We start from the raw sequence: 25,770 nt of genomic DNA, 5'->3' as shown, positions 1-25,770 counted from the left end.
CTCAATTCTATGTTTCACTTGTTATGAAGTTGCACATAAAGAGTTCCTAATGCTGAGTAGTAATTAATCAGTTATACGCTTTTGTCGCTCAGCAGCTGGTTTATAGTAAATCAGGAGGAGTTGTACAGTTAATGAGAGAGCTAATGATTGAATATTTTCATTATCATTATTATATATGATTGCTAGTTTTAGTAGATTATGTTTGTGATAATTTTCTTGTTCTCGCAGGGTTTTAATTTGGGCAACAGTGAGGTTTTCTGTCGCAGATCATGCCTACAGTGCATTAGCCTTACTCCCCTCTGTCGTTCTGACCAGTGCTGCACAAACAATGCCACATATCAGATCCCGGCGTTCTCTCCAGAATAACAAGGAGGGGAGTGGAGCAATGACGTGAGGGGTCCAGTCTGAGGGGCTGACAGACGGATAGTGAGGCAGCCTGTCCCTTATCCTCAGACAGGCAGATGTCCCCTCTCCCTGCGTGGCCGGCTGCTGACCAGGGGAGAGCCAGGCGGCTGCTGAAATGAAGAAACTTGAGAGCTCCTCAGGGGGTGAGCTGGTCATTTGATGTCCAGCACAAGAGCAGGGTGTGATGCTGAATGAGCTGAGGGAGAGAGGCAGCCTCTGCAGTCTGTTACAAAGGCCTGGCCTGACGGGCAGGGAAGGAGGGAAAAATACTGAGCACAGACAGACTATTACTATATTTCATCTAGTTTGTCAGGGAGAAAATGGTCATGAAGCAGACACACACACAAAAACACGGGGACTTTTGCATCTGCTCGAAAAAAACAATAAAGCCTTATCTAATATTGCATCTATCAAAATTATCGTTATTATCTATCGACCCTTTTTTTGCAGGGGAACGTCATCTATTTTCATGTCCGTAATAACACACTGGACAATGGGGGAGTGATACTGACACAATCCACAACTGAAGTCCCATTGAAATATGTGAAGTACAGTCACAATGGAGCCATGGCATCTTTCTTACCTGGCCTAGGTTCAGTCTTGCAGGCAGTGGAGAGCCCTTTGAAGGCTACAGAGAGGCTGAGATGAGAGGAAGCCCTGCCTGCAGAGGGATCAACCATGTCGAAGTGCCAGCACCACAGTGCTGTAATTAATCGCCAGCGATGGCAGCCTTAGTCCTGCAGCCCTGCTCAACTTCTCCCTCACGACAAAACCTCGCGGTCAGGAGACGTTAGGCAACATTAACTGCTCGTACCATTTCCATTTTCTGAAAGGGGGCGGTGTGTGTAAAGGGGGGGTGGAGGTGTCCCGGGGTAGGTCTGTAGATATAGGACTACCGTGGGGGCTCAGGCGGGGAGAGCGACGGTGCATAAGCCATGGCTGTGTACCTTTCATCTTGGAGGAGATTTGGAGAGGTTTCAGACCACAGAGACTTCTTAATTCTCACTAATTCATTTGCGTTCCAGATTCACTGGGCCTGGGATAACCTGAGAATGATAATGAACTCGCAAGGGGAGTGCATGGTCCCTTGCCTTTGAATGTGCTCAGAATAGATTCAGATAATCTTTCCTTGCGAATCTTTGTGGAGGAGAAGAATCCTATTAAGAGTGATTGCTTGTCACGAGATGTCCTGCAAGTTTCGGGAAAGGTTTAACTTGTGGACACAATTACCCTGCCGTCTGAGGATGTAAACCCTGACACAGTGCTTCCTTGAAAACACAAAAAAATGCAATATGGATGTGTGCACACACACGCAACAAAAAAAGATCTGTGCAACATTTTCGATTTCAAAATCATACTTTATAATGAATATTTATTTGCAAGCTGCATGAATCCGCAATCAATACATTCTACCCACCAGCTTATATAAAAAAGTGCTTTTTTAAAAAAAACAACAACTTGGAAATCAAGCGTCATCCAAACAATATATTATCATTACAAATGAGGGAGCCGGCTATTTACATTTATGGATTGAAACGTCAAATTTTCAACCATACACGAGCAGGCAGACCTACATGTTTACCTCCTAAAGGCAAGCAAAGCAGTGTTTGCTGTCCAAACTTGTTACAACTATTCTTGTATTCTATATCTTTACTTTTTTGGCCCTATTTAAGAGATGTTTACAGGTACAGCTCTTTTTTAATGTTTGACTAAAACATCCTCCAGAAATGAGACACATTCTCGCAGCTGCACTCTTGACATTCAAAAGCAAACCGTGTTTGTCCTCTGCTGCCAGATCATGACCGAAATTTGGGTCTGAAGGTATTTTCCATATGCTTCTTTACAGCGGGACTGACAGTGAATAGAGAGATTTTGAAGAGATTTATAGGTCTGTGGAGTTCTAAGGGATAGATTGCAAACTCTTGTGAGAAAAGGCAGGGAAAGCTGCCTTTACTTCAGGGCTGGTCTCATCTTTGGTCAAACAGAAGTGAGCTTAATTTGTGGGTCTGCCTGGGGAATTTCAAAGGAAAAAAGCTTTGAGTGACGCCAAGCTTGAGCTCCCTGATGTTAGTGAGATGAATGAAAGCAGGGTCTATAGGCTACAGGCCTTCTCACACTCCCACATTAACAGAGGCCTTTCAAGTTCTCATCAGGATAATTGTATAGGATGCAGTAAAATGCAAGACAGTGTTTTAGAGGAGATAGGCAGTGCTTGTTATCAGTCTGATTAAGATACATGCATTGGTGTGATAATGCACACACACTTTGAGGCATTTTTAAAGCAACAACATACTACATGAATGTCTTTGTGCATGATAACAAGTAGTAAGAGGCAGATTAGAAGATAAAAACATACATGTTCAGTTGTAATTACATAACTATTGTCCAGCACATAACATACAGTCACCTTTTCAGCATTTTAAAAGCAGTAAACACTTAATAAATGGTTTAATACACATTCTAATGTAGTTTTAAAGTAATACGCAGATATACTGTGTTTATAAGTGTACACTATATAACTCACCTCGATTGACTTCTCCAATGCAGACATGTGAAGATGTAACGGTAACACTTTTCAATAAGACACACAACAATGTGAGATTCTGCGCAGGGTGTGAGGAATTCAACCTGATCATTAATGAACTGTTAATGAGCAATTACTGAATACATGTAAATGTGATTTGAGGAATATAGTAGATGATGAATAACTCAGTAATTAACTGTCTAAATCATAGTGACAAGTGACAACGGACCACCGAGTACTTACTTAGTATGATGTACCTTTACCTGAGGTTGGTCAAGAACAATAAGTCATGATTAAATAATGAGGATTCAGTTAAACTACTTGTGAACTACTATTACTATTCATTTTTTTTGTCATATTCTGTAACACTAATGATGCTGACAGCTTAAGAATAAATATAGATAGATAGATAGATACTTTATTGATCCCGGAGGAAATTCAAGCATCCAGTAGCAATAACAAATATATGTATATATCATCATAGCCACAATTGTTACTTACTCATTAGTAATACATTAGTAATACTTCCCCCCTTTGTGTAGAGAAACAAAAATATGCAAACATTTGGTATTTACTCACAGCACAAAGCTATAATATCCAGTGGACAAAATAATGGACACTACTTTCCTGGTGGGTTCAAATCGCAGAAAATACAAAGAATTCATTCTCTGCCTCTTGGTGTTTTTCAACAGAAGACTTACTGTGCTATTGTATGGGACTGGCTGGCCTTGATGGAATGACCTAACATTTTGACAGGACAAAATATAAAGCTGCTCTTTATTCTGCGAACAATTCACCAGACGCAGGCATGGGAATGGCTTTAATCAATAGAAATGTGGGTGTAGCGCATGATTTATTCCAGGCTTTGCTTTATGTACAAAGAAATCCTGGACATTGCGAAAAGTGCGAGCAATAATGGGACCCACTCAATTTTCCCCTGAAAGCTCGTGTTGTGATGGTTGTTGCTGCGAGTATTTACAAGTGCTATCTGATCAGCCTCAGAGGCTTCCCAACGAGACAGATGATTAGGTGCGGCAAACGAGCCTCATCGCCGGCTGAAATTGATGACTCAATGCCGCGTGACAGACAACTCTATTTGTATCGAGATAAGGCGCTGACAGCTGTGTATCAATCAAAATTGAGTTATTATTGAGCATAAAGAAAGGCATTTGTAATATCATTAAATCCAGATATGCCTCTCTTCACATCTGGCAGGCAGCCATGCGTGTGAAGGAGGGGTTGAGGGACAGAAAGAGAGAGGCAAGGCGAGGGGAAAAAAAAAAAAACGCACTCGGGGCAATCATTCCTGGCAGTGCGCTGGCAGCTGTAGTGTTTTTTTTTTTTTTTTGTAATTTCAATATGTTTCTCTGTACCTCAAGCTTGGGTACAATAACAGCTTACAGATTGCTTATGTCATCAAATTTTGACAAACTTCTCAATATATTTTGACCTTCATCTTTAGCCATCTGCTTTCCACTCTCCTTACATCCCCCTCAGTTTCCACCCTTCAGTAATTGTGTTCCCCTAAATAGGTTATGTTTGAAAGCCAGTATTAAATTACTTTGGACAAGAGCAATTTATAGTTATTAGTTTGGGCTCAAATTATTAGCCAGTATTTATCTTAAACATCTCTCACGCTGGACAAATAACCCACTAACACCCAATAACATCTGGCTTTTGTCTTCTGTGGGAAAGGACGCAATCAGCATTCACTCCGAGCTCCAGTAACGGAGGTTGTCGTGGATGTTTTTATCAACTCTGGCTTCAGTCAGCAGTGATGCAAACATGACACCCAGGTGGACACAGGGGACTCTGTATTTCATAACGGTGTATCAAGGCCATTGCAGGTTAAAAGTAAAGAAAGAGAGAAATGATAGTGACAGGGGAGGCTGATGACATATTCCAAAGAACATTTCCAAGATTAAAATTGTAAATTTACCAGCAAACAATTTTGATGCTTCTTGAGATTTAAGGGTCAGTTTGTCATTCCCATTCCTATTTCCTCACATACTGTTTGGGATTGTAGGTTGGGTCAGCTGCCGTTGCAGATCATCATGATTTGACGAGTTGGGAATGAGACTCAGAAATCAACTTTGCCCTTTTCCCCTTTACTCTTTCCAAACTGGAAACTCTGTTTCCATGAGCTGAGTCTGTTAAGAAGCAGTGAATTTTCTCCAAAGTCTCTTTTCTTTTGACATTATCACAATTAAAACACAAGCGTTTCCTTATTGCTCTATGTGCTGTGTAATTAGTTTAAATCATCCACACTGGACACCCACGGCAAGCTGTATGCAGTATGAAGAGGTAGTCAGCAAAAAGGTTTTTAGAACTTTTTTGGCTGAGAACAAATGCCTGCTTCGGTTAAAAAAAACGACACCGCAATTGTTAGAAAACTGGAAAACATGGGCGGAAAGAACATAAAGGGCTCTACGGAGCTGAGGGAAACTGAGTCACATGATAATTCTTCGCACAAACCCTGGCCAGGTGATGCACTGTTGGCTTGAAAACACTGAGCTACTTGAATAACAGCTCTGTCAGACCCCCCTGTCATTCAAATCAATCACCTTTCAACATCTGCTCTCTTGTTAGCTGCTGTTGCGATATGTTAATCGTGTATATTCGACTCAGTGCCATTATGTGAGAAATCGTATGGGTCAAAAGCATAATAGAGACCTCTTAAATAGTCTACCGACAACATGGCATTAAGTAGTATCTTGTTCCATGAGCCCGGTGATCAAAGTAAACAACACACTCCGTATAATATAGTCTCCCCACAGTTTGACATTTCCCTCTGATTTTCATATCTTTGCCTGAAATGACAGTCTATGTAACATGTGGAGGCCTTAAAAATGCCACGGCTGATATGAAATCAATTTGCATTTCCCCAGTGCCTGGATAACATGGCCCTGTCAGAGGACCCTGCAGATCTTGCTGGAGATAATGACGTTATGGAGGGCGGCTCGCACAGAGGAAAGGATGAAATTGAAAGAGTGACGCTCGGTGTTTCCCATGATTGCCCTGACTGGAGGGTGTGCGGCTATCGGACATGCACTCCTCTGTCTTTGCTCCCCATTAGCTCCACTTGTTCCCAGGCAGAGGTTAAGACAGACTAAAGAGATCCACCAATCCGACCAGTCAGAGCCTCCTTCGTGCCGGCGATGGTATTATAACAGAAGCAACTTTTGAGTAAAGAAATGAAACAACTGGATTAAAGCTCATTAATTCCACCGGCCAGCGTGTTGAAGGTTTGTGACCTGAAGTACATAAAAGCTCCAAATATTACTATTAATTAGGATTTCATAATAGCAATTAGAACATCTCATACAAGACTTCTAGTTCAATTTTGATGTTATGCTTTAATTTATAGACATTAATTAAAACATTGATTGACCATAAAACAGCTAAAGAGAACTGACACCAATTAGAATGTGATATCATTACTGAGTGGATGAGAGAAGAGGAAAAAAAGGAAAAAAAAAACCCCATACTGACTGTTATCCCACCAGCCCGGTGTTAGAGGGATGGCGGTTGATCCCATCATTATATTTTTCAAAGAAGACCACACAGTAATGGTAACCACACGCCACTTTGGCCACTTTGCGGAAATGTGAAAAGGAATTATCTGAATCGTGGAGATCACACACAGGAGTGCACTGCATTTGTTCAGCCATATTACAGCGCACAACCCAGAATTTGTTATAAACATAGGAAGTGGATGGTTGACGGCGCTGACCCGGGGACATTTAGACGTGATCACACTGGTGCAGGAGGCCAGCTTGTTATCGAGCACAGTGCACGCCGAGAGAGGGGGACATCTCTCCCGCTGCTGCAGCACTAATGTACGCTGCTATAAACTACAGGTGATTCCAGCAGAGCTTGCCGTCACTTTGCCTATTTCAGGGCTGTTGAATGTGAAAACGCTGACCTCTGCGACCCCGAGTCAGGCGGCTTGCTCTCTGTGTGGCAGCTGAAGAGGAAAAATAGTTGTGAATGTTTCAGCTGCTGTGTATTCAATTGCGGTGGGGAGTAATGAATAAACTGCAGACCAAGTTATCAGATGCTTCAGATTTCCCCTCAGCGTTACGCGGACACAGGACCTATCATGTAAGTAGAAACTGTGGAACCAACATTTTCACAACCACAAGGATGAAATTTCATAAGGAGCGATTTGTAAGAGATGGAAAGAGTTTAAGTTTAAATGTACAATATATGTAAGAATTGGTCACTTGTCAAATTCATACTTAAACAAATGGGGGTAGCACATTGCCAGATTTACAGCTAAGTGCTGCTGGCTATAGGTGCCCATAGCTAGTTAACTCATGCTAAGCATGCTAACTTCATTAAATATTTCTGCAGCACAATACATTGGAAAAGATCATTTTCAACTAAAATTCTTACATTTTGCACCATTAAACCTACATCTCATCCAAACAGTGGTGGAAAGTAACATTTATTCAAGTTCAATTTTAACAAAACAAACCAAATGTGGCTCTTTCCACATTGCTGTGCACTTTTGTATTGTATTGTTTACTCTTCACTTTGCTGTTTTTATATTTGTGTTTGTCTTGTATTGGAGCCTTTTCCCTTTGCAATAATAGATATGTAAGGTCTATTTTTGATTATTATCACATATGCACTGTCGTTTTGGCAGTAAAGAGGCATGACATGTTAAAAGTCAGATGTCCCGTGATAGCTAATGTCAGTACGTTTGTTCATGTCTTTGTATTTGTGCTGCTACTCTTGGTTATATTGTATTGCTATTGCGAGTGGCATAAAGTGGTAGAGCTCACATGTTATGTGATATGTTTTTTTGTGTATGTGTTGCACTTTTACTGCTGCTCTCTGTGAAATTGTTTATTGCAAATGAAATGGGTAGATGGAACGTTCCAAACGAGTGGGCGTTTTTATTACAATCGAGAGTGCCTGGGATTCTTTGTCAGACTGCCAACCTAAACCATGGACTTCCATTTCAAGTCAGCTGGACAGTCACTGACTTTACTTTTTATTTTCACTTGACAATAAGTGCTATTTAAACTAGAATCAACACTTTGTAAACAAATTTCTGAATGCGGACAGAATTAAAACGCTGTTTACATGTTGAATCCACAGTACCAACATTCCAATAAAACATTTATAGAACATTTATAAGAATAAGTAATATTTTTAATGACACTCATTGCTGTTGCCATTTTGCTGGAGTGCTCTCAATTTGGGTACTTTACATATATCATGCTGAAGAAAACTTTAAAATGCCAGTGTGTTCTTATAATGTAGTATCTTTTATAGTGTTCTATTGCTACTTTTACTCAGTAAAATATCTCAAGACTTCTTCCATCGCGGAATAGAACTTGTGATACGACAATTCTTTACATTAAAAAGATGCAATAACATGCTTCTGCATTGAATGATGTCATTAAGACTGGGATTTTTTTAACTTAATGTAAACTGTGAAACTTCAGACGTGGATTTCAGTTCTTTAGCACAGTTAGAATTAAGAAACTCACGCTGTGAAACACAGGAAAGGCTGCAACTAAACTTATATATCCATATACACTTATATGTCTACTAAAATGTTGACCAGTGCTCCCCAAAGTGCAAGATGAAGTCCTTAAATATATTCATTTTTTCCATATCTGGATAAACAAGCTGTTCTCAGAGGAAGTCCCCAGAACACTGTATGAAGATAGACAGGTGGCAGGGTCCGCCACACATAAACAAAAATAAGAACAGTCTGAAATTGTGTTGTCCTTTAAGGTCAGTTTTTTCTATTCATTTTATTCGGTCATGAAAACAAAGAGAGTTTGCTTATGTAGTTTGTGTTGGAATACAAAGAGATATGTTTCTTCTGACTAAAATGTCTTACCAAAAACCACATAGAGACCCTTTAATAGTTCATCACTAATCAATTTATTAATAAGTTGTTGTAGCTGTAACAGAAACAGCCAGAGAAAGCTGTTTAATAACAGGAGAGTTTAAATCCCTGTTTTCACACTAACAAGTATTTCATTAAGGCTCTTGAGAAGTTAAAAATCTGTCAAGATGGTCCTCGGTAATTACAGCTGACAGTAAATTTTGGATGGCTGCAAAAGTAAGTATAAATATTTAGGCCGATTGGAACTTTCGCAGAAAAAAAAAAAAAAAAAAAAATGGAGAAAAATAACGCTGAAGACATTCACACACTCTAATTATATTCACGGGTCACAGTTTAACTTGCGAATATATTTTATCTTTGTTTCCATACATCTCATTATTTTTTCAAATCAAGATAAAATTGCTTTGAATGTCTGGGGATTAACAAGGTCATATCATGAGTATCTAAGAGTATATGGCAGGACTGGTGCTGCGGAGGGATTAGTAAAGTACAAAATGTGCTGTTTTCCACGTAACTGCAATAAATAAACACGGCCCACTCCGTTCACACAAGTGGTCCGCCGGGTGTAATGTCCACCTTTAGCGCTCGAAAACACCCTGCAGGTCCCAGGTATAATAAAGAGTATACTTAAAATATATGAAGGACGTGGACTGATAATGAGACATCCTGGCTTTAATCAACCTTATAGAAGTCTGAAGAGGAGCGGCAATAACAATTTTCAATTAATAAAAAAAAAAACATCATTTTCGTCCGGTCCTCCAGGAAAGGGATTTGGTATAACTTGAGGGCCTTCCCTCTCATGGTGTGAACAAACCTTTATGCTCTAGTAGCTGTGTGAATGAGTGTGTGTATTGTACTCGCAGGCACACACACACACACAGATACAGCCACACAGACACGGCAAGGAATTATACTTGTCTGTATGGTTTGTTAGCACTCGAGAGATAAAACTTTACATGTTGCTCCCAATTAGCACAGCAGTGACCGTGCACTGTCTCCTGTGCTCAGCTTCCCTTCTGAAGAGGGGCTATTTATGTGAAGACTCATGAGAATGTGAGAATTGAGGCGAGAGAGGAGATATGGACTGTGTGAGATAGAGAGAGAGAGAGAGAGAGAGAGTGTGTGTGCGTGTGTGTGTTATGCGGGAGAGAGGGAGTGAAAGAAACAGATAGAGCGAGGGAGAAAGGGAGAATTGAAATGGCTTAAGCATCCATTTTGAGTGGAGAGACAGGTCCTATTAACATTTAACAGCATTTGTGCAACTTGGTGCCGAGGTTATGATGCAAATGAGGAGGAATTAAAACTGGCCAGAGGTTTGTCATTGATGGATTGCAGTCTGGCAGTGCTCACACTTCCTAGTGTCCATCAGAAGCGATTACTGTGTAATTAAACCTTATTTCTGGACTCTCTAGTGCATAATTACTTTGTGAATGTAACCATCATCTAAAAGCTACAAAAATGCTTTACCATTTAGTCTAGCAGTCAGCTCCATGGGCCTGTGTCAGATATAGCCATCAGACAGAGCAAAAGAACTGTCACTTTTAATAAGAGGCAAAAAATTAAATGAAACAGTATGCTTATTACGGAAAAATTAGGCTTTCAAGAGTCCTTTCTGTTATTTGCATAATTTATCCCCCACCCGTCCCCACCCCCCGCATACACGCACACACACACACACACACACACACTCACAGAGAGAGAGAGAGAGAGAGAGAGAGAGAGAGAGAGAGAGAGAGAGAGAGAGAGAGAGAGAGAGAGAGAGAGAGGAGCGCAAGCTTTAGGCAATTTCCCTCACATTTAAATAGATTGCACATTTAAGGCTACTTAAGGAAAATTATCACTTTGCATATTTTAATTGTTATGAAGGAAGTGATTTGAGAGAGGTCTGTGGCTCATCCTCTTGAGCCATGTGGTTGCGGAGCTGTCTGATTCGTCTGCCTCAGCGCTGCAGCTCCACAGATAACCTCCGAGTTCACACACATCCACTCCAGTTTCATCAGAATGCAAATGAAGCACAGAACACTGGGACAAGTGGATCTTTGATATTTACAAAATAGCCACTAATAACTTGAGTGTAATTTGTTTGACTCAACTTTATTTTTTTTTCCCTTCTCTTATCGGTCTGGATTTATCTATTTTTTTTCCCTCTTGCTCTTTCTCCTGGTCAAATGGCTCTTGTTTAAAAAAAAAAAAAAAAAAAAAAAATCTGTGGAAAGAAAAAGAAATAAAGGGCATGGTCGTTTCTAGAATCTCAGAGACGGCAGGGTGGAGGATGTGCACTGTATATCTCTCTATATATATCTGCCTATCTAGCGCTCTCTCGTAACAAACATGCTGCTGTGGCACAAGCCCAAGATAGACACTGTTAGGTGGTAAACATGAAAACAAAGCATGTATGTGAAAATGAACTGAGGTGTTTGTATGTGTGTATCGAATGACAACCGTCAGTCACACTTAACACTGTGAAAGAGACAACCTGCTAAAGGAACAATGTAATGTGAGTGACTCGGTTTAAAGTGTTATTGACACTATGGTGGCTACATGGAAAACGGTTTCACTTGTCACAACACACATATGAATTGCTCGGATACTTACCACCTTGTACAGTCGAATTAAACACGTAGTTATTTGGTAACACTTTATAACAGGTGCCCAAAGTGGGGCCCGTGGGCCAAGGTTGGACCGCCAAGAAGGTTTGATTTGGCCTGCTATGAAAAATATACTATTATTTGCTGTTTGTGCTGTTTTATTTTTGTGTGAGATTAAATGTTCTTTAAATAGGCCTAATTGGTTTCCTTTGTTTTATAATCTGAGCATGGTGGCCATACTGTCAATGTGTGCAGTGAGTCAGTCATTTAAGGTAACTTGGGATCCTTCTACGGAAGCCCCAAAACATGTAAAAAAAAAAAAAAAAAAAAGGATTGAAAAAAATTAATAAAAATTGAAAATAACAATCCAAGAACCTCACAAAAACGTGTTTTCACCCATTCTTACATCCTAAACACAAGAGCGAAATCAATTCATCTCAGAAACACAAAATGGATCACCAGATTGCATTCTCTGGGGTCCCGTATTGTACGTAGTATCTTAAGAATACAACATAATACGTACTTGGCCTGTGGTGCAGTGTTAAAGTTTGGGCACACCTGCTTTACAAAGACCATCACTGATAATGGTAAATTTATTTATTTAGTTATCTAATGTTAAGCTGATTTCCCTGTTAAAAACAAACAAACAAAAAAAGCACTATAAAGCATTGCTTGTTGTAACGTTGCAACTGATGTTTACCATAAATGGTTAATAAATGCCGTGGAGTTCTTTTGTAAACATTGTCTGGATGGCCATTATTGAGTTGCAATTGATGTTTACAAACCTGTGGTTCCCAAAAATGGCGTTGCGGTAAGGCTAAATAAGAGAGTGGTTATGGTTCTTCACCGCTAGCAAAGCATGGACAAGTTGTAAAAATGGCCACCAAACGGGGCAATACCGAAACAAAGATAACCAGAGATGACGAGGCACATCTTGCCCTCTGCGTATTGTCTCCAGAGAAAACGTCCAGGGTTTAGTTTGTTCCCATGGAGTTGTCATTTTTGTGCTGAGAGGCACATTTGAAAATCTTTTCAAGACAATAAATCTTGTTACACAGTGAACAAAAATACCAGATAATATGCATGCTGCACCTTTAATGCTTTCACTATTAAGGTGACTTGTTTCCTGTATGCTGTTTTTCTGTAAGCTGTCACACTGAAGCTGCAGTTCTACATTAATTACATACTAATAAATGATTATGAAACATCTCCTTCTTTGTGAAGTGAAATCACTCGTTAACTATACACTAAAGATTATTTGCAGTGACAGACAGACTGCTGAAAATCTGTACTCAAGTATAGGGGGTATATTTACTTTACTGAGTAAAACTGCTGATATTACTGTAATACTTACAGTTCAATGTATTCTTTTCAAAGGCTACTCAGAGTGTTCAGCTGTTGGTGCATGATCAATAACAGACATTCAATCAAAAGGGTTCCAGTTCCTCCAGAGCGTTTGAATTACTCACAGCTCCTGCTCTTTTCTGCTCTGTGGTTGTGGACACATCCCCAGACCTGCGCCTGCTGCAGAGTTTTATGCTTTCTGTCTGTATGTCGGCGTTTTCATCGGCCTGTTTGTGACCTGACGACCTTATTGGCTACAAAATATGCAGATGAAAGGTTGAGATTTAAATTCAAATTGTATTCAGTGCTCAATTATGATTTTACAGAGTAGTTTACATAGTGCGATGCATACTCAACACATAAAAGTAAAAGAACCCAAATGACTTGATTAAAAGTAATGTCAGTAGATGTAATTAGTTACTTCTTATTTCAAGTACACAAAGAACATGGAGAGCATCGGGTAATATTTCTAGGACTTCATTAGTCGGATGGAACAAATTCAAAAGATGGTTTATGCCTTTTGCTGTGCTGTTTGACTCGTGGTGACAAAACGATTGTGAATGTGGCTTTGCCTGCATTGGAGGAGTCAGATCTAAGTCAGATCTAAGTACATATTCAATTAAAACTGTCAGATTCGTCTCCTTATAACTTTTAATACGTTTTCTTTTCTTTTTTTTTAAAATTCATTCAGAGATGGAATGGCTACAATTAACTTGAATGAATTACCCCTGTTTTCTAGTCAAGGTAATTTCTCGGGCGATGTTCCTTGGCATAATAGCGACGCTGAATTAGACTGGTGAACAATTCCATCCTCCAAGGACGATCCTCCACGGGAGACAGCTGTGTTTGAAGTGTTAGTATTCTCGCCTTGACAAGCTTATCAATGCTCGTGGTGGGAAAGCATTCAGGCGCCGACAGGCACCGATGATATGAAGTGACCATTTTTTTCCTTTTACACTGCTTAGTATTTTTTTCGTAAATTAGTTAATGTTATTACTCCACATCGGTGTACAACTCAAGTCTTTATTTAGAAAGGCTCTATGAGAATGAAAACATGTTTTATTTACAGATTTTCAGTGCAAAGGATGGATGTTTCCCCAAGTGATTTTGGCATTGATGACATAATACATGTACAAAAATGTGTTTTTACTGTAAAAACATTATTTTTTTTTCTGTAGAACCATGAACTAGTCGGTATATGTTAGATCCGATGACAAACTGCACCCACAGCTGATATTGATGCACTCACAGGATAAAAAAAGAGAATTACCAACACTGACACAATATACTGTGTCTCTTCTCATTTATGTTAATTGCACAGAAAACTTCCCACGCATATAACACCTACTACTTAATGATAGCATGAAAGAGGAATTTTAAGCACGGCTGTTCATTTTCTATTAGAAAAAAAAAGAAGGAAAAGACAGAAAGAAAGAAAAACAGCCGGCACGGATTTATAAATTATCATGGATCATCAGAGGTGTACTGGTGGGAGGAGTGCAATAAAACGTAAGCTTTCAAATCAGCCTCTGTAAACCGCTGCACACTGAATTATTTTCACTATGACACCAGTGAAACAAATGAAAATTATGATTTAACTTGTCATGGATTGAACACTTGCATGAAAGGGAAGTAGCACAGGCTTTAAAATCGATCACACCGTTGCAAATTTAATCAAGTGAAGGTACAAAATGCATCCAGTTTTCAGGAAGGAAAAAAAAAGAAAACATCTTTATTCAGTATGTACCTTGAAATTAAAATACATTTAAACCGACTGTACTGTAAGTATGGCGATACATACACACATATAAACATGTATGTGGTGCATTTTTTTGTATGTATGCTGTATATCATTAGCAAATGTACAATACGTACAGCTATGTGCAAGTTTATTCTCTGTACATGTATATGAAAAGTACAAATTTTTCATATCTCGTTGTGTTGTCCCTCATACTTGCATGGTCATTGCAAGTGCACATACACACACATTAACATGCGCACTACAACAATTAACAAAGGATTAAAGCAACTCGTTACTGTACTTTTTAGGAAATGGATTTGCATTGGCGACCTTGTAGAAGACCTACACAGCCCACAGCAATTCAACTGAAACACGGTATTGTAAATGAACTGTATGTGCAGGTTTTTCTTCATCTTTGCCCTCAAGGTGCCTCATTTTTTTTCTGCGACTTGTACTTGACAGTGTAAAGACAGTCTTTTTGAGGTAGACTGCTCAGATTCAAGGGCAAGCTTTTTTTTCTCTTTTGTTAATTTTTTTTGTTTGTTTTTTTTACTTTTTTTTTTTTTTTATCCACAAATGCATGACATTCAAAATGACAGGACGTAAGTACTACATGTACAATATGTAGTAATGAGGTAGAAATGGTTATAAAAAAAAAAAGAAAAAAAAAGGCGGACTATAAAACTACATCAGGATGGAATCAAAAGCAGTTTTCAACAGAATGTAATTACAGAAATACTGACAGAAGTGACTGAGTTGGCGTCACTGTGAGACTCGATGTGCTTATCATAGGTTCGGCTCAAGTCTGTCTGTTGGCCTTTTCATCACATCACCCCCAACGATGAATGACTAGTTTAACGATAACATCTATAGCATGTGAAATATACACCCTATCGAAATAAATCCGTAATTGTTTTTCCTCGTATCAGATCTTGCTGTGAGCCTTTTTACTGTCTAAAAACATACAAATGTAACTTCCCGTGTTACACACTGTGCTCATCTGCACTGCAAATACGTGACAAGATCTGTTGTTGTCGAGTGATTACAAGTACTACTTAATTTGAGTGGAACATTTCCGCCTTTTAACATACATACCTCCGTCAGTTCATGAACAGTCAAACCTCTTGAACTCGTGAAATCTGTGCTTGTTAATGGCACTTAGGGCTTCTTATCGCCTTCTTGTCAAAAACCTTGCCATGAGCAAAATTGCTTCTTAAAATTAGCAACCATGGACACAGAAGCAATTATATTCCTGTGTGACAATACACTGTGTGGTGTGTAACATCTTCTGCTAATATCAACATTTTTAAAGCGTTTCACTTCAGCTATGTTTCTTTTTGCAGTCCAGGCAGAGGTGACTGACTGTTCATAAACTCAGGACAGGATAAAGCCAAAAAATGCTTCACAAAACTCACAATATTTGACATGCTTTGATAGAATCACTTGGAAATGCCCAGTGAGAGCACTATAAAATCACCAATTTCAAATATCCACAACTTACCCTGTTGCATTAATGGTGCGATATGTAAGAAGCCGCTGTGGAATTCATACTCCAGACAAAAAGGGGGCAGTATATCACCAGAGGCACTGTTAACTGTAGCAGCCATTAGCTAGTTAGCTTAGTTAGCCGTGCAGCTAGCGGTCCAGACTTGGAGAGTTGGTGTCTACACTACTGGCACAGGAGCTTTGAACCGTGCAGGCAGGGGCTAGCTGGTAAGCATGCTATCTTCAGCAAAAACAACACACAGACATCTTAACATCAAAGCTGTTATTTCTGCACATTATGTTGGCGATGAAGTTTGAATGTCATCAACTTAATTCTTACATATCGCACCTTTATGGACACTGAAATTCACAACTTCTTTAAACAATGTTGAAACACCATGTTGAAAAGAAAACGGTTCTACTTTGGCTTCAAGAACAATTTCAACCACTAAAAACCTCAAAATGTTCCAATAAATGACACAGTATTTGAGAGGAGATATGCAGTTCTTACAATTCTTAAAATTCTGCAGCTTGGGCAGAGAAAATAAAAAGACAATGTACAAAGTATTTTCCATTAATATTGAACCAATGTGCCTGTATTTTTCATGTTTGAAGCGTTCAACTAGACTTTCATGTTGGCTATCGACCTGCTGGATATGTTGCATGTGCACAGTAAGTGAAAAAAGCAACTTGAATGAATAAAAACAATGAATTAAGTGACCAAGTTAATTGTGAGAGTGGTCCCGCTCCTGGGTTGTTCAAATGGTGTGGGGCAGGGTTGACTTACGTGCATTCAGTGAAAATGCCGTCACCCATCTTAATACTGAATATCTGTAACCACAAATAATGTGAAACTACAACCAGATATTAATGCTGGCAAGCTTGCTAGCTGTATCTGCTGCTACGTAGTTTCTGTGCTGGATGCTCTGTAAACATCCTGAAACAGGTCTGGAAGAGTTAATGATACCAAAACCAGGCTGCAGTGATCAATATGCACACTGTCCGATAAAAAAAAAAAAAAAAAAAAGACCAGGTAAAACATGTGCAATAGGAAACAAACATGAAGGGACCTCCTTTGAAAAACAAACACAAGGTCCTTTAGTGCCTCTGCAGTACTATACGCCTACACCTACAGTGCTATCTACTTCAGTGGCATTTTTTTTTCAATGTGCGAGTGCTTTGCTTTTCCTTTACTGCTCAGAGGACATAATACATTCAATAACATTTTAACTTGCCAATTCAGCTGTCAGCTCAGCCCGGCTCTTTCGTTGCCAAAAAAATTGAAAGGAAAAAAAAAGGAAATGTTGCATGGAAATGTACTGATTAATGGCAGCAAATACTGATTGATAACACTGTAAACACAACAGTTTGAGTGTGAAAATGACAAACATAGAGTAAAAATAACAGTTTCATGTACAGTGAGACATGTTCTTAAAAAGGAATGCCACTCAATTCTTGAATGTTACAGTCATGGCCTGAGACAGTAAAACCAATTCTTCTGTAAACTTTGCTTTAAAATAACGGAATTGGTTCCAAGCCAGAAACATGTGTACCCAACATCACGTTTAGATTTTTCTATTTGACATCACAGATTCAGGGGCGAAACATGATCAAGTGGTGAATGTTGGCTGATACAGACCAAATTGTCCTAAGGCAAAGGCATATCCCGAAGCTGATATTCAGTGGTATTCCCCTTTAAGTGCATTATGTGGTGAGAAACAGGGTTATCAAAATGTAAAGCTCAATAAATTTTTGCACACAACATTTGGTGTTCTCTCAAAAAGGTTTCTCCTCATCAAACAGGCAGAATAGGTGCTGACATTTTGCTGTCTTCGCGAATTTGTCTTTCAGAGATAACTAACAAACTGAGGTAGAAAGGAACTTAGGCTATACATAATCCTTAGGTTTCATTAACGATAAAACGGCAGCAGGATGGAATGGAATAGCTCGGGGGCCACTGTCTTCCTCAACCCCGAGATGTTTGTCTGCACCTTTCGGATTTCTCTCAGCTGTGCATGACCACAAGCTAAAGCAAAGGCGGCAAAGAAAACCCGAACGAATGATTTGTTTCGAATGACTCTTGTACATTCATTGTAGGGACCTCCTCGTTTCACTTTAAGCTTTTTGAGGTATTATATAGCCTTACATGGTTTGATAGTGGAATTTCAAATGCAAGCCAAATGCTTTTGTAGTGCTTCAACACAAGCTTATGAGGTACTGTACATATCATCATCACTTTCCTGAGTTTTCAAATAGAGAACATCAAAAGAAATAATGGTAGAATATTACATTTATGTGAAACACTGCAAATTACTACTGCAACAATATTTTAACAGCAATTACACAGTCATTTATTGATTCGATTGAAGTCACATTGTAAAATAAGAATTGTTTTTGTAATTTCTTCTATAGTGGAGAGGCCAGTACAGCAACCAAATTCACCATAAGTTTGCCAGAGAACAAATCCAGCAAAAATGTCAGTGTCGTTGTAATTAAAGGATTTACACACACATAAAACCTGTGGAAGGTAATGAATCCAAACTGTAATTATGCCAATAAATTTAATTTAGCTCAAATTAACCACAACTGTTCACAAAGAGCACGAAAACAGACACAGCTGTAGAACACCGTTCTAATGGAAAGGAGAAAGCAAGTTTTTTGTCCCATTTTAAAGCTTTTTTTTTTTTCATATTAGCACATGTCACCAATGAAGATTGTGAGAAAAGAAAACTTAAACAGCACCACCTCAGGCACTTGATAGCAACTAAATCTCAAGATCAGCAGAATAGTATGTATATATATTTATATATATATGTATATACAAAAAACGGGGGGCATTGTCTCCAGGTCGTTTTAATGAGCACATGGCGTCAGCCACATAAAGCATTTAATTATTTTTTTTTACCAATGTGTGAAGTCCAGAATGTCATCTTTTGTCTAAAGCCTTCAAGGACAATCCCTTTGCTGTACGTGTTTGTGTCACCACTGCTTGTAATATTTCTTGTTCACTGAAGGCCAAACACTTATCTGTATTCAACTACAGGGTTTAAAGAGATCATGTTTGATGGGTCTCTTTCATTGACTACAACCAAACATTTTATTCCACTCAGTGTACATGTCAAGTTCTTTTTGTGATATGCTGGGTTGGAATTTGCAAAACACATTGTCAAAGTCTTGGTAGGAGACCGGCCTCATCTGAGCAGGATGGATGCTTGACAGGTCGGTACCAGGAATGCCATGGAGAGGACCTACCACGGCTTCCTGACACAGCTGGGCCACGTCCAGTCCCGAAAAGCCCTCTGTCCTCTGAACTAGTAGTGACATCTCTTTGTCACTAATACAGTAGTTGTGCTGTGAGAGCAGTTGGCTGATTATCTGGTGTCGTGCTGTCCCATCAGGCAAGGGGATGAGCAATCGCTTGGCAAAGTACCTCCTTAGGGACTCTGGGATCTCTTCAGGCTTATTGGTGGAGCAGACCACGAGGACATGGTCCTCAGCAGAGGTCAGAATATTGTCAAGCTGCATGAGGAGCTCAGCCTTGAGACGATTCACTGGGCTCTCCTCACTGAGCTGGGATGACAGCAGCAGGTCCACCTCTCTGATGAACACCACAGCCGGCTGGCGACACCGGGCCACCAGGAAAGAAGCCTGTATGATCTTATCGCCTTCCCCAAGCCACTTGGTCACCAAAGCTGAGCTGCTGAGTCGCAAGAAGGCAGCCCCTAGCTGACTGGCCATGCTGTGGGCCAGCAGTGTTCTACCAGTTCCCTGAGGTCCGAATAAAAGGAGGCTCCGAGGTAATGTGGCAAGTCCACTAAACATATCTGGCCGTAAAATGGGCCATAGTATCTCCTCTTTGATGGCTGCCTTGGCCATATCCAGACCCGCAATGTCGTTCCAGTCGACTGGAGGGCCCTGTTGAAGGATTTCTGTGGTCACCATCTCCACCAAGTTGGAGTCACTGTTCTTCAGTTGTTCCTCTGCAGCAAGGATGGACGAGGTAGCCGTACCAATGTCAGGCCCTGTTAGGGAGTGAGAGAGGTGCTGTCTGTGCTCTTCAGTTTGCTCGCTCATGATGGGGGATCCAAACTTGCCATAGGGCTCACCAGTTCTGAGATCACCCACAGAGCTTTTGGTTGATCCATAGGATGGAGGAGTTAGTGCTCTGCCAGAGTGTATTATAAATTTTCTTTGTTGATCGGAGGACATTGTCTGTTTGGTTGGCTTAAATGCTAGAGACGCCCCCTCAGCGTTCCTGTCAAAGCCATTACCCCTGTTTGAGTCTGTGATACTGCTGTCTGCAAGTCTGTACATTGGACTGTGTGAAGAGCGCTGTTGGTTGTAGTTGAAATTACCAAAGCTAGAGTCCATATCTCCATGTCCACTCATGTAGAAAGCTTTTCGTTTTAATGAGTTGGATGTGCTGCCATTCAAAGGTGTTGGTGCAATTGGTGTGTGATTATGGGACTGGTAGGTGTAGCCAGGCAGTGTGGAAGGAGGGATTGGTGTCGGAGCTGCAATACCAGACGGTAGATAAGCCGAAGGGGGGGGCGCTCCCCCAGGGCTATAACCAGGGCCAACAGCAGTCTGAGAAGGATACCCTGTTGGAGGATAATTGTAGTTGGGAAGGTTTGGAGACCCGGCGTTGTAGCTCGGCACTAAGGTAGGGGGAGGAGGCGGGGGTGGTGGTTGTAAGAGCCCGGCACTGTGCAAAGGAGAGGGGTGTGGGGAGGGGAGGGCTGGGGTACTCTGGCCGCTATAGCTTGAATGCAGGTAGGAGCCGTTGTAGCTGGCAGTATATTCCTGAGAGGGGAGGCCCGAGTGGAGGGTAGTGGCTGTGTGGCTCCCACAGTTACTGCTGGAATAGCTCGGCTCAGACAAGCTGCTGGCCACCCCTGGGGAGCTGCCTATGCTAGCCGACACATCTGTAGGGGGTAGGGCAGCTGTCATTCCAGCTTTGCTCACAGATATAACATCTGGAGCACAGTTCATTGGGTAAATCCCCTCCTGCCAGGACTCATTCTCTGACTTTCGTCCATTCATGAGTCCACTGGTGCTATCAGAGTAGGAACACAGCAGGGCTCTTTCATTTGGGCCCTCTAGGATCCCAGAGTACTTCTCTGCATATTTCTTAAGCAGATTGGAGGCAGTCAGTGCAGAGATGTCATCATTTGCCCATGCGTACTGGTACGTTCGCTGTAAGTGCCCCCGGTAGGCCTCTACTTTGTGTGCTGGCGAGCGGGTAGTGGATGAGATGTCAAAGTGTTGCTCTGCCCATTGTGTGTGCTCTGGGGTCCACTGCATCTTTAGACCTAGATTTTCAATATAAGGAAAAAAATATGGCAAAGTAAGCATTAAATCATGGTTAATAATCATCGGTCAATCATCCATCATTCCATTACAATGATCAAAAAGCATATGATTCAAAAACTGTGAAAATGTCCATAATGCATTAATAGATAATTGTTTTTTCTTATTGTTTGAGTGGAATAAAGGTGGGAAGGTTTCCATATGATCATCTGGAAAATAAACACAACTTGTACAATAACGTCCAAATGTCTCCCATATGACAGACAGACAACCCTAACTAAACAGGCATCATGTTCAGTATGAGGACACAGGACCCAACACCTGGTTAGCGTGGTATAATCCACCTAACACGGAGCAGAATGACACAGACATTGCGGGTCAGTCTATAATCCAACTCTCATCTGAGGCATTCTGAGACAGTTTCAAATCTGCTTGGAGGAGAGCAGCAAAGCAATCTTCCTTGGCAGCGCTCTGTTGCTTTCATCACACAAACCCCTCAGCCCAGCATGAATTACATCCACATCCAGTCTGCCTACTGCTTCCTAGTCCACAGAGTGAGGGAGGGAGGGGAAAAAAAAAACATGCTTCACTTGTCTTTTTCTCTGCAGCCTCTCTCAGCCTCTCTGCATGGCCCCGGGGGTTTGAATGACATACATAATCAAGTTAAATCCTTAAGTCAATCTGCAAATAAAAGTTTTAACACATGCTGTCATCTCCTACTCTGCTTGGGATTATCAGATCATGTACTATACCCCCAAAGAATGCAGACTATTAGATATGTTACAGCTCAAAACAATCAGCGATAGTGCTCACATCTTACATCAACACTAATCTGATGAAAAGCAACAACAAGATACGAGAGGTGATGCATTCAACCAAACTTTCCCCGCCTGTTACAATGCTCCATGCCTTTGCTAAGCAGCCGCGGCAGTGCTATACTTTATACTTCAGTAGGTTAAGTCCATATCATAGGATTTAGCCAACAAACAGCTACTGTCCAGAGGCAGATTACAAACGCAGTGTTTGTCAGTGGATTCCATTCTGACGCCCTCCCAGCTATTTGCCCACCCGCCACAGTAGACACCAGGAGCTAATTAGCAGGATGATGCTGCACTAATTGTGTTAATTTACAAGGTTTTAGTCAAAGGGATCCATGCTATGGCTCACATGGTTGTCAACCATCCAAGCTAATGATTAAGAAAAAGAGCCCGAGGCAAAAAGAAGCTCGGGCTGACAAATACGGTGGCAATAATATGCTGGAACAGAGAGGTTCGTGAACCTACAGAAAATAGAATATTGATAAAAAAAATATACCCTCATGGGGGAAAGGGAGAAAAATAAGAGAAATAACAAGATGTCTTTCGTGTAAATCAATCCGTATTTATTTTAAATGTATATATGAAAGTGTGAATGACACCCTTCAGAACTCAAAAACTCACTGACTGCAGCTTTACTAACATGCGTTTACATTTACTGAAGTATTTGTCACCCACCATATTCTTGGTCAGCTGTTTTTTTCTGAAATACTTGTACATGAACAAAATCTTAAAAGTTAAAAAGGTCAACACAAGCTCCTCACTCCCACAGAAAAAACTGCTCCTTAAACGCCTCGTCAATCGTCGCGCTGTTAATTTTGTGATTCTGTGACATCACACTGCAATGCTGAGTCTCAAATTTGCATAATTTATGCCTAATAGCTACTTTGGCATCTATGAATTGATTTAGCACAGCTGCTCTGTTGTTGTTAGTGGTGCCAGCTCAGGCATGTGTAAGCTGACCAATCAGAGAAGACAGAGTATTTAGGAGGGGGGTCTTAAAGAGACTGGAGCTAAAACAGAGAGGGGGGATACAGAGCTGTATGAGAAAACTGATGTGTTTTTTAATTTTATTTTATCTTATCATTAAAGCATGTAGACCTGTTCAAGTAGTACCAAAGAAGGACCTGCAAATAAGCATAACATGTCTCCTTTATATAATTTTTCCAGTGCAGCTTGTCAAACACAGCTGATGTGTTTACCCTCTTGTTATCCCAACACTGAAATACCCCTTTAACAAACTGTCAAATATAGATTTTTCCACATTATTGCTGAGAAAAATGTTCCCTTCAAAACAAACAACAGTAATTGGGCAATAGCAACTAGCACTATGTTGTCTGCCAAAATTCTCCGCCTGTTCACAGCATTTACTGACACCGCAATGCAAGTATCAGGATAATGGTTTTTGTACAATCATTGAGCAGAGTTCATTAACACTCAAGGCACATTTTGTCAATAACAGCTTATTGAGTGAGATTCTCCTATTACTGTTAATCCTCTCTGAACAATGTGCCACTTTGGACAATCAAAGAAGTGCTACTCACAAAGTGTACTTGAGATCTCGGAGCATCAGGTATTTTATAAAATGGAAACCATCCAAGATGATTATATAAATACAGTGCACACAAGAAAAAAAAGAAGCCTGAGAAAGACTTTCTATATTGAAAATAACTCAACCTGAGATTTAGATTTGTGGAGCGAGACAGTTTCTCTTCTACAGGCTAAAAAAAAATCTGTTCTATCTTACAGAACCTACACAGAGAAGAATACAAGGCTATATGACCTGTGTTGAATAACAAAGCAGTTTTAGTATCACATACAATATCTGTAACATAGTGAAAGTATCACCATCATTTGTGCTAATAATCAGTGTCTACCAGTTTTCTTCTGATAAGTTATTTAAAATTGAACGAGGAATAGACTTTTTGGGTTTGGACAAAGGTTATGGGAAAGGCTCGCAAATGCATCCTCAAACAAACAGGCATACAAACACTAACGTAAACACACACACATACACACACACACACACACACACACACGCCGCATTAGCATAATGATCCTGTACTTTGGTATTAAGGTAAAACGTTGTCCTTTATTCCAACTGCTTGGAAATTCAAATCCAACATCCACAGGTTCCTTTGTCTTTCTTTGAAATGGTATAATTACAGAGCGCTCCATTAGTGGAATGTTTTCAGATAGCCTCGGGGCCCGAGCTCAAATTCCACTGATCAGCCACCAACAAATAAAGCCTTTGTTAGACTAATGTGTTTGTCAATTCACAGATCTGGGCAATCCTCTATGGTACATTTGAGATGATGGTAGTATGGGAGAATAATCTTTTTGGTCCAGCATTTGGCCAATTTCTGAAAATATAAAAGTCAGTTCATATCTTAAAGGTCCACTGTGTAGTTTTGGAGAAGAAATTCAAATTCTGAATTAAAATTTTATACAGTATCAATGAGATAATAATGCAATATAAGAAATATCATTTCCTCCATAACTCAATAAAGAAGCTGCTCTCAGAGGAAAATAAGGTCCCCAGAATGCAATATGAAGCAAGAAAGGTGGCAGGGTCCACCACATATAAACAAAGTAATACAGTATGAAACTATGTTGTCCTTTAAGGTCCCTTTGTTTATTCAGTTTATTCAGTCATGAAAAAAGAATCAGTCAAAGAAGATATTTCTCACCTGGTTAAAATGTCATCCCCAAAACTACGTAATGCACCAAAACTACGTAACCCTGCTAAATTTGAGATTAATTTGAGAAGTTTGTCTAAAAAAAAAAAAAAAAATGTCCTGACAATTTAAATTATACAGTTTTTCCTTTATAGACAATCTCACTCCAGCTGAAGACCAGTTGGAGCCACGATGCGTTTGACATGTGATGCCATGGCGTTATGGCTGTATGGCGTTTAATTTCTGGTTCAGCGATCATCATCGATGAAACAGAGATGCTGACCTTTTTGGGAACTATTAATCTGGTAGCCTAGGCCATTTTTAAGCAAACAAGAGTGGGCCTCCACTCTGTCCATCCAATTTCCCATTGCGTAAATTGGACCGCCGCTTGCACAATTCTCTATTCATTACTGTGCTGCTGAAAGGAAACACAGAGGTGGCAGAGCGGTTTTCTTTCCTCCTTCTGTGTGTGTGTGTGTGTGTGTGTGTGTGCGTGCGTGCGTGCGAGCGTGCATGAGAGAGAGAGAGCGAAAGCAGAATGCCTTCCAGGAGGATTCCCAAGCATAAAGAGCTGGACTTTCCTTCTTCTTTTTTGGTTTGGGGGGAGGGCTGAGGGAGAGGGAAGTGAAAGCTGTCGTAATTGAAACGTGGCCTAATCAGACTCATTACCATTTTTACCAATTTGCACCACCAAAGATGCTTATTAGGTAACTGTGTTTAATAAGCCGCTCTTTAGAAAACTAACTGTAATGAGCTCTTTAAAGTCAGACTTGAGCATGATTATGCACTGGAAGTGTTTTGCAGAGCCCGAGCAGACTGGTACATTTAGTCATGTACAATGTCATAATTAAGCCGCACAAACTCTGCACTTCACACCACACAATAGTCCCAGCTGAGGCAGTAGACACGCTGGAAAGTATTTATAATTACTGATCATTACAACCCTGGGATTTTCATCGCCGGACGTAAACATAATTATGGGAGCTTTTGCTTTTATTCTGCACACAC

General features: G+C 40.3%; 1 protein-coding gene across 3 annotated transcripts in view; it reads right to left on the bottom strand.

Annotated features, from left to right (window-relative positions):
* Positions 1-14,383: 14,383 nt before the first annotated feature.
* fign (fidgetin) overlaps positions 14,384-25,770 on the bottom strand; it is a 32,892-nt gene continuing 21,505 nt past the window's right edge. For all 3 annotated transcript variants that reach the window (XM_037108625.1, XM_037108627.1, XM_037108626.1), the window contains one exon: positions 14,384-21,271. In XM_037108625.1, coding sequence (XP_036964520.1) covers positions 19,035-21,271 — 2,237 coding nt within the window. In that variant the 3' untranslated portion in view covers positions 14,384-19,034. The remainder of the gene's footprint in view (positions 21,272-25,770) is intronic.

The sequence above is a fragment of the Acanthopagrus latus genome, chromosome 9 (assembly GCF_904848185.1).
Source record: "Acanthopagrus latus isolate v.2019 chromosome 9, fAcaLat1.1, whole genome shotgun sequence".
In the NCBI taxonomy this organism is placed as follows: Eukaryota; Metazoa; Chordata; class Actinopteri; order Spariformes; family Sparidae; genus Acanthopagrus; species Acanthopagrus latus.
The sequence above is the reverse complement of the archived record's forward strand: the minus strand, read 5'-3'. Positions and strand labels throughout refer to the sequence as shown.